Raw genomic sequence first — 17,542 nt, forward strand, 5'->3', positions numbered from 1 at the left:
GGTTGGCCCCCCTGGAAAGGACCTCCTTTGGAATTCTCAATACTGGCCTGAACCACTCGGTCCTTGTCCAGCCCTCTGTGCCTCTGTAAGAGTTTGGGAGTAAAGCTCCTTCCAAATACATCAAGGGAAGCCCAAATGTCTGCCATTTTCAGTGCAGGTTTCGGAAGAGTGAAAGCATTGAGGAAAATGCCTGCCCTGCTTCCTTCAGAAAACCGCATTACACTGGTAACGTCTACTACAATGGGCTCCTTAAATTATTGTAACAGTATTTATTTGGGACAACCGAAATACCAGATCCAGCATTTGCAAGTCCTTCAGAATTCTGCATTGGCCGCCAGTGGTTGCGTGGATCGACTTTAAGATGTTGTGCACTGTCCATCGAGCTTTGCACAATGTCGGGCCTTACTACATTAAGAAGAAACTGGAAAGATATTGTCCAGCAAGAAGTCTTCGGTCTGAATCTCTCCTACTTCTTAAGATCCCAAAATAAAAACGAAAGCATTTGGGTGGCCAGTCCTGTTTAGTACTGGCCCCTAGTTTGCTGAATGCTCTCCCTTTACATCTGAGACTACTCAATGAGTATTTCCCCTTCAAGAAAGCCTTGAAGATTCATCTGTTCAGCTCCTGTTTTTCTTCTTAGGTTAATCGCGGGCATTGGTTTGCTGCTAGCTGCGTTTTTTTCTCCCTCCCAGTGCCTAGATGCTTTCGGGCCATAGTTTGCGCTCTATATATTTTACTATAATAATAATAATAGAATGTGTTTTTATGGTACTAACATGTTTTGTATAAAGCAAATAAAAGTTTTTTATTACAGGTAACCCAAGATGACATATTTGATAATTTTGGTAGTGAATTCTGTCTCTGACTTTAGGTCTTGATCCATTTTTTCACTGAAATATTGTCATTACGTGCGTGATCAAGACTCTACCCGGTCCCTTATTTTTGTCAGAAATTTTACAATACATCAAAGTTAATGATCTTTGGTTTAAGGAAACCTCTAGTGACAACTCCATGAATTCATGGGGAAAAAGAATGAAGTAGTTAAAACCTTGGATTATCGTGATGTTAGTTTTACATCTGCAACTTCGTGGCAATCCCACATTGATTATGCAAACACTAGGATGGCCCAATAGAACAGCAAGATCCTGAGCGATATGAGGTCTTAAACACTAAAGCTGCAATGTTGTCATACAGAATGACAGTACCAATGGCGATATGATCCTGGCGATATGAGGTCTTAAACACTAAAGCTGCAATGTTGTCATACAGAATGACAGTACCAATGGCGATATGATCCTGGCGATATGAGGTCTTAAACACTAAAGCTGCAATGTTGTCATACAGAATGACAGTACCAATGTCGATATGATCCTGAGCGATATGAGGTCTTAAACACTAAAGCTGCAATGTTGTCATACAGAATGACAGTACCAATGGCGATATGATCCTGGCGATATGAGGTCTTAAACACTAAAGCTGCAATGTTGTCATACAGAATGACAGTACCAATGGCGATATGATCCTGGCGATATGAGGTCTTAAACACTAAAGCTGCAATGTTGTCATACAGAATGACAGTACCAATGGCGATATGATCCTGGCGATATGAGGTCTTAAACACTAAAGCTGCAATGTTGTCATACAGAATGACAGTACCAATGGCGATATGATCCTGGCGATATGAGGTCTTAAACACTAAAGCTGCAATGTTGTCATACAGAATGACAGTACCAATGTCGATATGATCCTGAGCGATATGAGGTCTTAAACACTAAAGCTGCAATGTTGTCATACAGAATGACAGTACCAATGGCGATATGATCCTGGCGATATGAGGTCTTAAACACTAAAGCTGCAATGTTGTCATACAGAATGACAGTACCAATGGCGATATGATCCTGGCGATATGAGGTCTTAAACACTAAAGCTGCAATGTTGTCATACAGAATGACAGTACCAATGGCGATATGATCCTGGCGATATGAGGTCTTAAACACTAAAGCTGCAATGTTGTCATACAGAATGACAGTACCAATGGCGATATGATCCTGGCGATATGAGGTCTTAAACACTAAAGCTGCAATGTTGTCATACAGAATGACAGTACCAATGGCGATATGATCCTGGCGATATGAGGTCTTAAACACTAAAGCTGCAATGTTGTCATACAGAATGACAGTACCAATGGCGATATGATCCTGGCGATATGAGGTCTTAAACACTGAAGCTGCAATGTTGTCATACAGAATGACAGTACCAATGGCGATATGATCCTGGCGATATGAGGTCTTAAACACTAAAGCTGCAATGTTGTCATACAGAATGACAGTACCAATGGCGATATGATCCTGGCGATATGAGGCCTTAAACACTGAAGCTGCAATGTTGTCATACAGAATGACAGTACCAATGGCGATATGATCCTGGCGATATGAGGTCTTAAACACTAAAGCTGCAATGTTGTCATACAGAATGACAGTACCAATGGCGATATGATCCTGAGCGATATGAGGTCTTAAACACTAAAGCTGCAATCTTGTCATACAGAATGACAGTACCAATGGCGATATGATCCTGGCGATATGAGGTCTTAAACACTAAAGCTGCAATGTTGTCATACAGAATGACAGTACCAATGGTGGTGTATGCAACTGAACCTCGGCAGGGAGCAAACTTTATACCTATATTAAATAAGAGAATAATCTTGGTGCAACTCTGTCTACAGAAAATGAACTAGAGAGTCAGCAATGTGGGGCTGCTTTTAATGAGGATCAGATAAAGGCAGCGACTCAAGTCCCTTTGGGTTTTGGGCAAACATCTATACACAATTAGCTCCGGGATTCTGCAAATTGTTGAGGTTGGACATAATTCCATGTGATAGATATCAAACAGCACCATGGTTTGTATATGTGCAAGCAATGCTAGCAGGGACGTAATTTCACCAAAATGCCCAGGGGTAGCTGCTATGACATCACACAACCCTTCACTTCCGGGATAACATTGCAGGATGTGATGTCATTTGTCCCCGCTCTCAAAATAACATCACATGAAGTGACGGCACACAACCTTTCACCACTTGCCATCACAGGAAGCGGCATCATCTGCTTTCATACACAACTCAAATGACACTTTGCATAACACTTCTGCCATAAAAATGCAGCTACCTTTCACGACAAAAATTCGAATTGTAGCTACACACATAATGTCTATCCTCTTGCATACCCCCTCTAGACTACCTTGCTCCACCCACCTACATGCCCACTAGACATGGGTGGCGAGCAGGGACTTGGCCACCCCTTCATATCCTCGTATTAATCCGGAAAAATGTGTGGTTCACTTAAGGGTCAGCAGTTAGAGCTGTGTAAGGGAGAGGGTGCAGACTGCTGCAATTATCTACAGGGTGTATAGCATTCCCCACCCAGGCCCTCATGTAAGTGGGGCATGGTACACTTTTTTCCTATTTCCAGCCCTTAGGTGCTGGAAAAAGAAAAACACGCTTTTGACAATTCTCTCAGTTTGGGAAGAGGTGAGGCCATGTGGGGGGGGGGGGGCTTTGGGGTTGTTAGTGACTGGTTTGTGCCTGCAACATTAGCCGACAATTATTCATGTGTGACCAAAACTTTGAATCAGTGACCTGTGATTATGTGTTTTTATGAAACATATCCTGCCCACATTTATGTTTATGGGGGGGCGGGGGGGCTGCTCCACTTAAATGGGAAGAATGTACATCAAAGCAGCACTTGCTTCACACGTGCTGTTTTGCTGTGATTGTGTGTGGCACGTTTGGAGGTGGTGGGGTTTGCCTAGATCTACCATTTACTCCACCACTAGGCCACAACGTGTTATGGGAGGAAACCGGGTGGAAATATAGGCACTACTAAATGAGGGTCTTTGAATGTGGCTGCCTGGAATGGGTCATCTGGAGGACCGTGAGGCCAGCTGGAAGCTTTATAGGGATGGCCACAGAGGTGTGGGAGGCTTGATCCTTAACCACCTTCTTCTGGACAGGACATCATTGTAAACCCTGCAATTAGATATATATGAGTTCTAGACTAACTCCAGTACTCAAAAATGCTTACTATCCTAATCTTCATAAACTGCCAAAAATGGTCAATTCAAGAACTGATCTTATCAAAAAGATTACAGGCTGCCCAACCTCCAGGGCCCCATCAACATGCTTGCACACGCGTGGATGCTCAACCTTGAATTAATTCTGAAAGCCAACAATTATATTGTTAAAAGAATAGGTGGACCACGTGCATCCAAACCGCCACCACACCACTCTACTTCTCTCAACAGAAAAGACAGGCATGGCCTCCTACTCATGGGCTTGCTATTACCAGAAATCATCTATTGCTTGAGAAAGAGAAAGAGAAAAGCCATTCTCCAGTGTGCCCCTTGAGGAGCTACGACAGTGCACACACACCACTACGCTGTGAACACCTGCCATTCCCTGCATCGCCAACCCGTGATGTGTGTAATACTGAACTGCAATGCTTACGAGTTGTACAGAGAAGGCATTGCAGCAGGCTTGGGCCTTTGTTTTTATTCACAGGCCTTCATGCTGACGATCTGACGCCCGGCTAGAGAGAGGGTAAAGCAATATTATTGCAGTCAGTGCTAAAGCTTCTCACGACATAACATTACACTGATGCCGCTGGTGGTCTCACTTCTTGCTTGTCAATAGCACTGCACCAGCTATGATGCTGGCACCATGTCTAGGCTGCAACTTGTGGCCCCTCCGCGTGACAGCATATTCAAAAGCCGCACAAACAAGTGAGGCATCACGTGCATCCAGCAACTAGACCGTAACACTGCGGTCCGCAGCACACTCCTATCTTCCCGGGAAGGCCAGTTCAGACACTACTTCTCAGAGCTCTCTTTACCATTGGTTTCTTACTGTCTTGGCGATCCTTCACGGCGGTTGCAGAGACAGTGGCAGGGGTCGCAAGGGAATTGGCGGGGTCACAGCTGCGACCACCAAATGGCATCCTTGCACACAAACCCATGGGTGTAATATAGGGGGGGACAGGGGTGTTTGTCCCCCCCCAACTTTCATGGAACACCATTTTGTCCCCATTCATTTGGCTGAGGCACCTTTTCTTAAGATATCATGCCCCCCCCAACATTTTCAGCAAAGTAACTCCACTGCACAAACCAGCCCAATATAGTCAGGCATCACACCTTCCTCAGCCTGGCAAACAAGACATGTGTTCCCTAATGGCTGCTCTGTGTAAGGCCCCGTAGCTGTTTCCCTGAACACTCTGCAAAGTGAAACTAACATGAAAGAGCAAGCAGATCCTCCAGTGCAATGCTTCTTCTTGCAGTCGTGTTCATATACGAATCAGTGCTCAAATGAACGCAGTAACATAGTCTTAATATCATAGATACAGATTTGCAACATATAATGGTTCTGATTCAGTATTTTATGTAATACATGGTTTAGTGTATAGCATGCACATTGTAATGAACAATACAAGTGTTGTACCAGTGTGAATTAGAATGTTCAGTTTATTGCAGGGGACTGCCATCCCTTTTCCCCTGTGTAGTAGATGCATTCTAACATGCCCACATGTATCTCTCAGTGCACATATCTTACGCATGTTCTCATTGTGATACGTGTGCATTTCAGCATGCTGTGCATAGGATTTATTAAAATGTACCATTCACATATCACTATAAAATATAGATAGATGTATATCTAATGTATCTATTTCAACCTGTACTGTGCGCATCATTTCAATATACATAGCATTTGCATCTCAGTATATATCAATGCCTTTCACCATATGCGGTTGTCGGTATTTTTGTTTTATATAAGCACAAGATCCGTTCAACCTGTCTTTTTGCAAAAGAGACAGGAAATACCATTTTGCTTTATAATCACAAAACCATGTGTTAGCATAACAGTGTACGCACCTTCGAAAGATCGGTTTCATATTTTCTACCCACTTCATCGAGTGACAGCTTGTGGTCCTCCTGTCATAAGATACAGCGTCAAAGAAGGAGGATTAGTAGAAACCGAGACCATCGATCAAGTTACACACACGCGTGTCCATGCAACGCATTCGCAATGTCGGCATGAGTATTCCATTTCATGACACAGATCACATTTCATGAAAACCAATGCAATCCTATTCATTGTCTTGCTAAGAGAAGTTGAGCCTGATCTTACACATATTGCCACTGGTGGTAAATATTCTGCTTCACTTCGATTCTGCCCAGCCGCAGGTACGATGTAGTAAATGGGATGTTCTGGTACAAGCGTCACTGTCTCTAACTTCAATTCGACTATACAGTTTATACATTACAATAGCCCTGCAGTCCACAGAGAACATTGACTCAACTGACCCATTAACATTTGACGTCCATTGTAACGTACGTAGATGTGGGAGTGGCACAGAATTCAGTCCAGGCAAAACTACACTACATGCTGTGTGTGTGTACGTGTTTGTGTGCACGCACGTGAGCGTGCAGTGCTAAAGATGTGAGTGGGCTTGCCAAAGCTGAATTCTGGCACATATCTCTGAGCCCCAGACTTATTATAACAGACTCTGCCTAATTACGGTGCAGTGTTTTGGCCACTATTATTCTGTGGGTCAGTCAAAGTGACCCAATGAGCAAGAACACTATGCACAGGCCATGAACGTCACGAGCCATGCTGACACTGCTGTGCTGGTTATCCATTCTCATGTAGAACAATGAGCTGAAAGTTGACAGGGCTGGGTGCTCTTGTTGGTCATTCCCGGTCACGGATCCAGTCAGTTTGCATGGCACTGGTGCCACTAATCTGCTGTAATTACCAGCCAGAAGGGTGGGTGGCTCAGGCATGGGGTGTGGTTAGCCACCAGGCAGCCGCAGTACCAGAGTAACTAAATAGTTTTGCACATAGGGGGACATGCAGGGGTGAACTGGTCTATAGGGAACCCTGGAGATTTCCTGGTAGGGCTCTGCACCATGGACCTCTTTTTGTGTGGCAACCTGTTTTACTTCCACATTTTCTCATAAGAAACGGGTAGGCCTGCCTGAAAACCTGTAATACGGGGACACTTTTAAAATGATTTCCGGGGCCTCTTTTGGTTTGGTTCCCAGTCCACCCCTGGAGTCATGCACATGTGTCCGTGATATGGGTAGCCCATCGTCCACATGGCCCTGGCTCTGCTGTTTTACAGCAGGTGTGGGCACTCAGCACTCAAGTTCAGGTTCTTGTTAGGCAGACACTGTCCCTTTCTTTTCTGGTGTGCAGCCAGCATGGAGTGTGCTGATCATCACATCTTGTCCACAGAACACATTTTTCTCTGATGACATAACCCCCTCCCCGATACCTCACCCAGGGCAACCCCAGCTAAAATCCTTAATAAAACAATAGGAACAGCATACATCCAGATGCAAGGAGGGCAGGAACGCTTAGATACAATTAGTTATTTTTACAAAATGTGTTCAGTTTATGACAGCACACTCACCTAATACAAAGAATGCAGACATTGTCATATCACATACAATGCAAATTGAGGCAGGACCGGGTATGGTACAAGTTGTGTTTTCCATGGAAACTGAAAATAATATTCAATCCAAGATCGCTGCTGTTTGAGAATTTGTAGAAAACAAATGTGTATTTTGAATGACTTGAAGCACATGGAATGGGAAGGAGATGTGGAGCAGGATGGTGTAAAAGGAGAAGCCATGTGCTGATGTCTTTGCAAAATCCCAAGGATCTCCCCACCACACTTACCAATCTTTGGCTCATGATCATCAGTCTCATTGGCAGACCAAGACCAACAAGGAGACTGCATTGTATGTTTCGCAACAGAACATAGCCATTTGGGGCGGCACTCTGTGTATGTATGATGGTCGTAATGGCATGCAAAGCTGTCTAGGACGTCTGGTGGCTGCACCTGAAATATGAGGCTGCACATGTCATAATGGGGGTCTACCTGGGCATAGAAGGTTGCACATATCTTGCTATAATTGCAATGTGTGCATGGTAACAGTACATGTAAGACTGACTGTCCATTTGAGGCTTCACCTGGAAGAGCATATGAAGGCTCTGCTGGGTGTTCACCTGACAGATCATAGCTTCACATAAACTATATTAATTCAGTACCTACTTACCATATTGTTGGTAAGTAGGAAGCATTTCACATTCTGTGTTCTTTGCATAATAGCAGTGTTACTTGGAGTGTGGCCACTGTTGGCTCGTAAGATAAAATGTGCTACATTGGGCTTGCATGGTTGTTTCGAATTTATCAAAAGCCAGAAAACATTTATATATCGGGATATATTCAGGATTACATTCTGATTAATCATATTCATGTGCTAAACATGCAGCTCATGCCACCATTCAAATACATTCATTGTATTGTTGTGATGAAAAAGCTATCCCTCACTATCCCTAAACAACAATGTGTGAGCAATTCATCCATAATTAATCCCACAATGCAATTCATTAATGAAACAAATTATAATCAACACAAAAACAATAAATAAACAGTAAATGTTCAGATGAAACCCGTTTGTACAAATATACAAAACTACATGACAGCATTCCATCAACAATGATATGAGAAACCCCACACAATTATACCAACACACACATTTTCTGCTACCCCCTTTTCTTCCTGTCCTCCAACAGATTTTGACACCTAGCCCCTCAATTTTATCGCCACGTCTTCATCAGGGAGATCTATTACATTTCATAATTTTGAGAGATTCGTGGAATTAGAGAGAACCACTACTCAGAAAGCAGCTCTATTTCAATCTTCAATAGTTCTCCATATTTCGATTTATAAATCAAAACACAAAGTACTGGCATAAGAACTCATACCTTTTTCAGTATTTTGCATCATGTTTGACCTTCTATGGTAAAGTACCGGCATAAGAACTCATACCTTTTTCAGTATTTTGCATCATGTTTGACCTTCTATGGTAAAGTGCCGGCATAAGAACTCATACCTTTTTCAGTATTTTGCATCATGTTTGACCTTCTATGGTAAAGTACCGGCATAAGAACTCATTCCTTTTTCAGTATTTTGCATCATGTTTGACCTTCTATGGTAAAGTACCGGCATAAGAACTCATTCCTTTTTCAGTATTTTACATCATGTTTTACCTTCTGTGGTATATTTATTACCTCATCTTCTGGTGGAGAGTAGCCATTATTTCAAAGAACTACATTTCCACTAGTTCAGTTTAAATTTATCAACCACCTTTACCTTCAATTACAAATATCATATCTCATTTTATTTAGACAGTAGCAACATTTTAATTAAGATAATTAAAGTTCAAGATGTGTACACTATCCTTAATTTCTCTTTCAGTGCCTAACAATATAAATAATTGTATATATGCAACAGGGACATAGTAATGCGTTGCTATTCTAAACCTGGTGTTAAGGAACTCATGTGACTGTCTCTACCTAGCATCCCATAGCCAACTTGGCATACAGTGGGGCCCATCTTGCCCCCAACCCTGTTCTTCAAGGCTGCAAATAATATTCACCTTTATAGATGAAATAGGTATAAAGTAATATGAAATCTGTCATTGGTGTGGTGCCAAAGACTTGAGGTGCTCACAGATTTCAGATGCCCTTTTTGACCCCCGTTTGGAATTGAACAAACTAGGGGGCATGTCTACACATTTGAATTAAAAAAAACAATACGTTTGCAAATGTACAGAAACGAAACACATTCCCTACTGGCATTTGAAACAAGCCCAGGGAGCTGTGCTGTGCCTGACAGTATAAACTGTTGCTGATCCTGCTGTATTTCTAGCCTCTCAAACAGGCTCGAAATGCGGTTTCCTTTTCCATACGAATTCACAAGTTTGGGCAGGTGTCACTGTAAAATAAACGCCCAGCACCCACTTGGGTGTACAGCGCCTGTTTTCATATCATTGTCAGGACAACTCAACTCATGTGGGATGGCCACAGCATTCTTTGTGCTTGCACACAGCACCCCGGACATTCAGAAGTCACCAGTGCAAATAAGTTGACCTGGACATTTCTTAAAGTGACGAAAGGAGAAAAAGAAGTGCATCCTCGGTGCCTTTTTACATGCACCACTTTTTGGGAATTAGTACCCAAGAATTTCTTTGACATTGGGTAATTAAAAACAGATGTATATTGACAATAATGTACAAAGCCAGTTATTATAGGAATGTGGAGGAAAAATGCAGATATATGCACATGAACGTCTAAAAGAATGGAGATGGGACATGCTTTTCTTGGTGATTTTAAATGTGAGTGCAAAGAGCCTGCTGATGCAAGAATCACTAGGCCTATATATTCAGCACTAGGTTTCATTTATTTTAGGAAAAGACTACATTTTGAATTGTATGCTTAAAGTCAAAATGGAGAAATTAAACCTGCCAAGTAATGCAATATTTGCTCAAATGTTGTATCCTGCTGGTTTAGAAAAGTTATTTAGAAATGTGCTTACACTGACAAAAGTATATTCATGTTTCACAAACAAAATGATTAAAGAGAAAAGAATGTGGGTATTAATTGGATTAATGGTACGCATCTGAGTTGGTTAGCTCTTGAAGACTGTGAAAGTGACCTTAAGTACCTAGATCCACCGTGATCCACATACAAGACTATTAATTGGGGAGACTGAAATACATCCTGCTCAATGAGATCATCAAAACTTCACCTAGCTCTATTGAAATCAATGTACTGAAAAGCAATTAAAACAGTTGAAAAAGGTGAGGTGTAATACAGTTTGGGATTATTGGGGATTACGTACTGATAATTTGCCCTTATAATTGTAATTGTAACTATTGTTTTGTAAAGCGCTTATACACAAGTGAAGTGCTTCAAAGAGCTTCAAGGCGGGAAGGGAACAAGGGAATACAGTAGTCGTTCTTAGGCCTTGACGTTTCTGAATGATCTAACAAAATTAACTAGCATACTATGCCTGAGGCATTTCTACTAGTGCAAGTGCATTAGGGAAGGAGAGAAAGGGGGCCGGGGGGGGGGGGAGAAGGAAAGAACATACAATCAATAAGCTGCCGTACTAGGCCTAATGACTTGTCAGATAGTACAAGTGCATGACAAGGAGTGTGGAGAGAAGGAGGTAGGACATACAGAATTAAAAAACAACCGTACTAGGCCTGCTGACATTCAGATTGATTGATGATAGATCATCATCAATAATGGGCCTATGCACAGGTGTTTCAGGCGCAAGCAAAGCTAGGGAGGGGAGAAAAAGTTAGGACAGGAGAAACAATCTTACTACGCCTAGTGCATTCAGGGTCGAGCAAGTGCGCAGACGGGAAGTGCGAGGGAGGGTTAGGGCGAACAAGTGTGCCCAGTCCATCAGAGGCCTAGGTTAAGTGCAGAGAGGTTGCCCCTCACACGAAACGTATTCCGAGTGTAGGAGTGTGAGGCAGAGTGCAGAGACCAGGAGGCAAGTATAGGACTGGCGGGGGAGCCTGGGACCTGTGAGGCTCTGGAGGTGCACCAGGCGACCAGTCAGCAAAACTTGGGGAGGATAAAGAAGGAGGGAGGCAGGAGAGAGGAGAAAGGAGGGAGGCAGGAGAGAGGAGAAAGGAGGTTAGCAGGGGAGAGGGAGAGAGATAGAGGAGGAGAAAGAGGAAGGTCTTGAGGAGTTTCCGTAACTTGAGGAGGTCCGGCTATTAAAGGTTCATCAAACCAACCTGACCCAAAATACCAGTCCTGTGTCTATTTTCTATGACAATTGTGGTGTCTTCGTTCTCGGATTCATTAACGGAAGGGTGTCCAAGAAAAGTCACAAACGAGTTCCTCAGTGACATCCCTGGCCCACCAGAGGAGGTAAGACCCTTTCTCTTAATGGGGATCACACTGAAGGGAGAGTTCATGCGTCAGGGAGGCTTTGACCAACTGATTAAAAAGCCTGTTTTATTCAGAGGTCTTTTCCGGAAACATATATATATATATATATATATATATATATATATATATATATATATATATATATATCACACCGCCTCACTGTTTGGCTTGGGGATTATGGATTTCATGAGATTGAAATAATAAACATTTTCTTTGAATTTTTCGAGGGATTCTAGCGATTATTACAAATGTCGGAACCTGTGCACCAACCTGGAGTGCGACTCGGTGCTGCCTGATTCATTACACAGGCTGATGTTTGATATATATATTGTTTGCATTGTTTATTGTGTTTGTCTCTGGTAAAACATCATCTGGTCTGGGGACAGACTGCTTGCTGCTGCCAGTGGTAAAAAGCACTTGCATTCATACACTATGGTCAGAATGGCTTATCATTAGTTTTGGAAGCCAGTATTCATGCACATACATCTCTTGAATAAATGCAAAAAAGGTCATTGCAAAATTCTAAATCACCTGTCAACCGCAATACCTTTCCTGCGATTGCCACTTGATTTTACAATCGGAACCGGCTGTTGCCAGATGATGTGAAAGAGAATAGTGTACAGGTGCGGAAAAGTTGCTGTGTGAAAGAGTTTCTTGTCTGTCCGTTCACCATTTCCAGACCTGAGTAGTTTGTGCAGCCATGGACCCATTACTTCAGCATAAATTGTTTTGGTGAAGACTTTACATTTTTCCTTCGAGTTTCCTCAGTCCTGTTGTTCTGTGGTGGAAGCGCCTGTGACAGGTGCACTTATTTGGTTGCTCCAGCTCCAAAGACTTCCATACTGGAGACAATATTAACAGAGAAACTTAAATTTCCCTTCTTCTGTTTCTATAACTGTGCACATGCCAAGGAGCTCCACTGATGTATTTAATATTGTTCACAGATTTCATGAAATATGTGAAGATCCTGTTAAATTTCAAGAAGAGTGGCAAGCTATTATAAACTGAGATAATCCTACCTGTGCTGATCTGAATCAGTTCTTAAGAGCCCCCATTCCTGCTAACACATTCACATTATTGAAGCAAAAACGTAACTGGCCATTGGAAGCACCCCCATTTAAATGATCATTTAAAACAGTTTACGGGCTGATTACTATGTATCATTATAGAGATTTGCCCCAAGAAAACAGATATGCCTAAAATAAATGCATACAAGCATAATGAGGGGGAAGCCCCGGCAGAGTAGTTACCATAGTTCCCCAAAGCGGCAATGACTGAACAACAATGGGGGTTTCCATATTTGTAATGGGGCTGTCCTTGATTGCATAGGCAATTGGCTGGGATACAAAGAATTTGACTGAGGTGTTGTCAGTTGTGCAGCATTTTCAGGAAATGGCAGGGAGACAGAAAGAGAACACAAGTCTAGACTGGTGGTGTTCCAAATGCAGCAACTCCAACCTCAGCCAGCAAGAACAGGACACGGAGCAGGACCCTACTCCCAGGGGAAAGGTAGAGGAAAAGAAAGAAGAGCATCTACCAATTTAGGAAAAGTAGGATCGAGGATATCAAGACAGACAGAGATTTGTACAACAAGCAGTGTAATTATTGCAGAGAATTCGAATGCCCAAATAGACCTACTCAGCGTCTTCCTTTCCAAATCAATTCAACCACCTCCACTGCTTGCCACATTTCATGCACAGTAACACAGCCAGGGGGACAGTAATATGTTAGGACCCCTAATTCTGCATGATCATTCTGCTCCTTCTGTAAATTCTGATTTTAGTGGAAAAGGTTTTTCTTGTTTGTTTGATATTGGATGGCCACACTCAACTATGAGAGGCTCTGGATTTCCCCAAGTTACCTGCTCACATGAAGCAGTAAATGCAGTTGGTACTGGCCAACCAATACCTCATTCAGTAACATGACCAATGCCTGTCACTTTGGGTCCCATCTCTGAACATCATGCTTTTCATTTGAATGCTCCTATGGCAGTGCATTTATTAGGATAGGATCTTTTGTGTACAATCGATTGCACTATTGTTCCCCTGAATGTATGTATTTAGATGTGCCAATACACTAGGGATCCAGACATTTTCACTGTGCTGCGAGTGTCTCCAGAATTCCAAAGAGGTGCCAAGGGGTGGCAGTCCCTTGTTCTCACCGGTTTTATTTGACTAGGCCATTCCATAATGATGGTCCATACATACAAATGAAGCTGCACAGATGTTGAATGGAGAATCTGTATGCATTATTCTGTACCCGGCTAAACCTCTTCAGTGTATCCCATTTCAAAATAAGATGGAGAGGGTATATAGCCTATCATGAAGTCATTTCTTAAACAAGGTATTATTGTGCCTACCCAGCGTCATTGCAATACTCACACCTTACCTGTAAGAAACCTGGGAAAGGAACATACTGATATGTACGACATCAATCTGCTCTCAATGCAGTGGTTCTGTTCAGTATTCCTGCTCGCTCCCCTAATCCTGCAACCGTTTTGTCTTACATTCCTGTGACTGTAACACATTTTACACTTGTAAATCAACATTCTGCCTTCTCTATAACAGTACAGCCTGTGAATCCATTTTTATTTGCTTTTACTTATACAGCATAGCAGTATCAATTTACTTGTTTACCACAAGGTTATGTGTAAAGTCTGGATATCCTTTCTTTGGTTTCTAAGCAAGTTCTTGATTCAGAACATTCTAAGCAAGTTCTTGATTCACTAGTGTTCTGAGGGAGGGGGTCAGTTTTGATTCAGTATACTGATGACCTTTTTATTGGCACCCCCAACACAGGTAGCATGCAAGTGAGAGTCTCTTCTGTCACTGACAGCTCTTGCCTTGAAAGGACATGCAGACTCTAAAAAGCTTTGGTTTTGTCAGATTCAAGTCCATTATCTTGGTTATAGGTCTATGTTAGAAAGACACACTTCTCTAAAGTTAAAATTAATAAGATTGGGCAAGTACCAGAACTCCAAAAGTGAAAGTAAACAAGAAGATTTCTTGGATTAGCTGGTTACTGCCATATATGGGTAATGGATTATGCTTTGATTATAATCCCCAACAGCACCTTACTCTTGATTTGACTCCTGGACCCCTTCAATGGTCTATAAGGGCTGGCAGGGCATTTATTAAAATCAAGAAAGAACGGTCAAAGGCTCCAGACTTCTACTAAATTATCAGAAATCTTTCATTCTATAGTGCAACGATCATAAAGGTGTTTGTCTAAGAGTGTTGACTGAAATGCATGGTGATAAGCACCACCCTAATACCTATCACACTGCCCCATTAAAATCTGTGGCAGCAGGTTTATCATCTTCTCTACATTTAGTGGCACAAACTGTACTGTTAGTAAAAAAAACACACAAACTTTGGTTCAGGGGCACCCAGTTAGCATAGTTGTGCCTCATGCTGTCCTATTATTAGGTTTGAAAGGAAAGATGCAGCACACTTCGAACTTTATTTTAACTACATATGAGAAAGTGTTGCTCTCCACTGCTAATGTAACTATAACACATGGTTCTTTTCTAAAATCTGCTTCTTTTCTTGTGACAGCGAGCTGCATGATGTGTTCATAACAGAAAACCTTTTATCTCACAGAATTGATGTGAAAGATGTACCACTTCAGAACCCAGAAATTACCCTAATCAATGTGTTTTTGAGAAATTCTCAGGGAAAGATAAATTTGGTTTACACAGTTTGCATACCAGTTTAGGTTCTATAACTTTATCAGTTATCAAATGTGTATTCTGCTCAGGTTGCTGAACTGATTGCTCCACAGCAAATCTTTTGACCTGTCACTCTGCATGCCTCGTTATCTGGTCCACTTCTCATGCAAGTAGCTTTGTGTACTATGATACTGCTAAAATAAAATGGCTTTGCATACTATTCATTGATCAAACAGGGGAGTCTGTGCCCTAATTGGGTCAGAATGCTGTACATTTGTGCCAAACTATGAGGAATACTTGCTATATTTGAATGCCTTTACCAATATTATATGGAGAAGTTACATATAAAGGATGGTCCAGTTGGTTCTTTCTAACCATTTCTTTAAGGCCATAAGCTTCTATAATGCATGGGAACCTGTTGATCATTAGTACCCTTTTGGAAATGTATTCAGATGTTTTTCAATTGTTTGGAAAAGATAGGTGTTAATGTGCTGAATGTTTAAGAGCAGATCATAAAGATGAAGGCAACTGAAGAAATAGCTGGAAACAAATCTGGTTCTCTGGAGTTGATTATTCAGAGCATTTAAAGGTGTGAGGGTAGTTGTGTGAAGTCTCAAAGTCTCAAATCTGTGGGTAGGCTTGCACTGTCAAAAGTATATTCACAAACAAGCATTACTACAAGTGAATGATGACCCTTAATGGTGAGCCTTCATTTTTTTTGTTTATTTGCTTTCAAATTGAAAACAATTTTTTGGAGCCTTCTTTATATCAAGGGTACATCTGTGTTGGTTATAACTTCAAGAATGGGAAAGTGACTTTGAGCGTCTAGATTTGCCTGGATCCAACTAGAAGAGATTGTGGTATTTATGGAGACAGACATCATTGGAAAGGTCATAAACTTTTACACTGGTTGCATTTAAATCAATGTACTGAAAAGCTTTAAAAAGCCTGCTTATAAGGGAGCAAGGTAACAAAGTTTTGGATTTCTTTCATTGTGTGCTGTGTTTTTCTGTGTTTACCCGGCATTGCTGCTATTAAAGATTTAATGAGACAACCTACTAAGATTTGAAGAGAAAATAAATCTATCTGGCAAGGCGGTAATATAAGTATGTATCACAGGTAATGGGTATATGATTTGTAAAATAGGGTACCTATTGAAGTAAACATTACATTCTTTCTCATCTGTCAGGCCATGTGATTTCAAATCATTCAAACGAATACACGTTTGGATTTAGATTAACAGTTGAATCTTCCTGACATTTTTTATAACATGTTATGTCTCCCAGTTGCCTAAATGGGTCTGGGGAACTGGCAGCTGGTGTTTTTTGTGCTGTAAATACATCTGAAATAATAGTTTCATACGGGAACTTATGTTGCTGAAGTGGTCCAGTTGCATACTACTTTATACTGGTACTCTAGAAAGGTGACATCTAGTGCATCAAGTTCTCACTATTTACCAAACTGGGTCAGTTGGTTTACACACTAATGTGGGGTGGGGAAAGTATGACATCAGTGGTAGACATCCTCAGAGTTTGCGAACAATGTTACCAGATGGTCCAGTTTCAATATGGAGTGTTGTGCACTAGACAAGAACCAAACCCAGAGTCAACTGATAGCTATCATGTAGAATTGATTGTTATACACATATTGATATTTACTGATATGATATGAGATTTTATTTATATCGCGCTCATACACAGGTGTTTTAGAGCACGACAAAGGCAAGGGAGGGTAGCAGGGGAGAACAAAACAACGATCTTAATAGGCCCAGTGACATTGAGAAACGCACAAGTGCATGGAAGGGGGAGAAGTGGAAAGTGCAGAGCAGAGGAGAAACAGATAAATAAATAAGTAAATAAATAAATAAATAAATAAATAAATAAATAAATAATGAAATCAACAGAAGTGGTACTGCAGCCAGCAAATGGCAAGTGCTGAGATTAAAAAAGCAGACGGGTAGGTCTGAACAAGTGCGTGCGCAAAAGAAGGGGGTGCTGTATGGATACAGATACAGACCCCAGTGCAGGGAGAGGCCCAGGAGGCAGTGCGGTAGGGTGGCA

At 41.7% G+C, this 17,542-nt stretch overlaps 1 protein-coding gene across 2 annotated transcripts in view; it reads right to left on the minus strand.

The window, feature by feature from the left end:
- Window positions 1-17,542, minus strand: part of LOC138523462 (sodium/potassium-transporting ATPase subunit alpha-2) — a 504,124-nt gene that overhangs the window by 356,235 nt on the left and 130,347 nt on the right. For both annotated transcript variants that reach the window (XM_069635440.1, XM_069635438.1), the window contains exon 3: window positions 5,920-5,979. In XM_069635440.1, the coding sequence (XP_069491541.1) occupies window positions 5,920-5,979 (60 nt within the window). The remainder of the gene's footprint in view (window positions 1-5,919; window positions 5,980-17,542) is intronic.

The sequence above is a fragment of the Ambystoma mexicanum genome, chromosome 1q (genome assembly GCF_040938575.1).
Source record: "Ambystoma mexicanum isolate Mex_15411 chromosome 1q, UKY_AmexF1_1, whole genome shotgun sequence".
In the NCBI taxonomy this organism is placed as follows: domain Eukaryota; kingdom Metazoa; phylum Chordata; class Amphibia; order Caudata; family Ambystomatidae; genus Ambystoma; species Ambystoma mexicanum.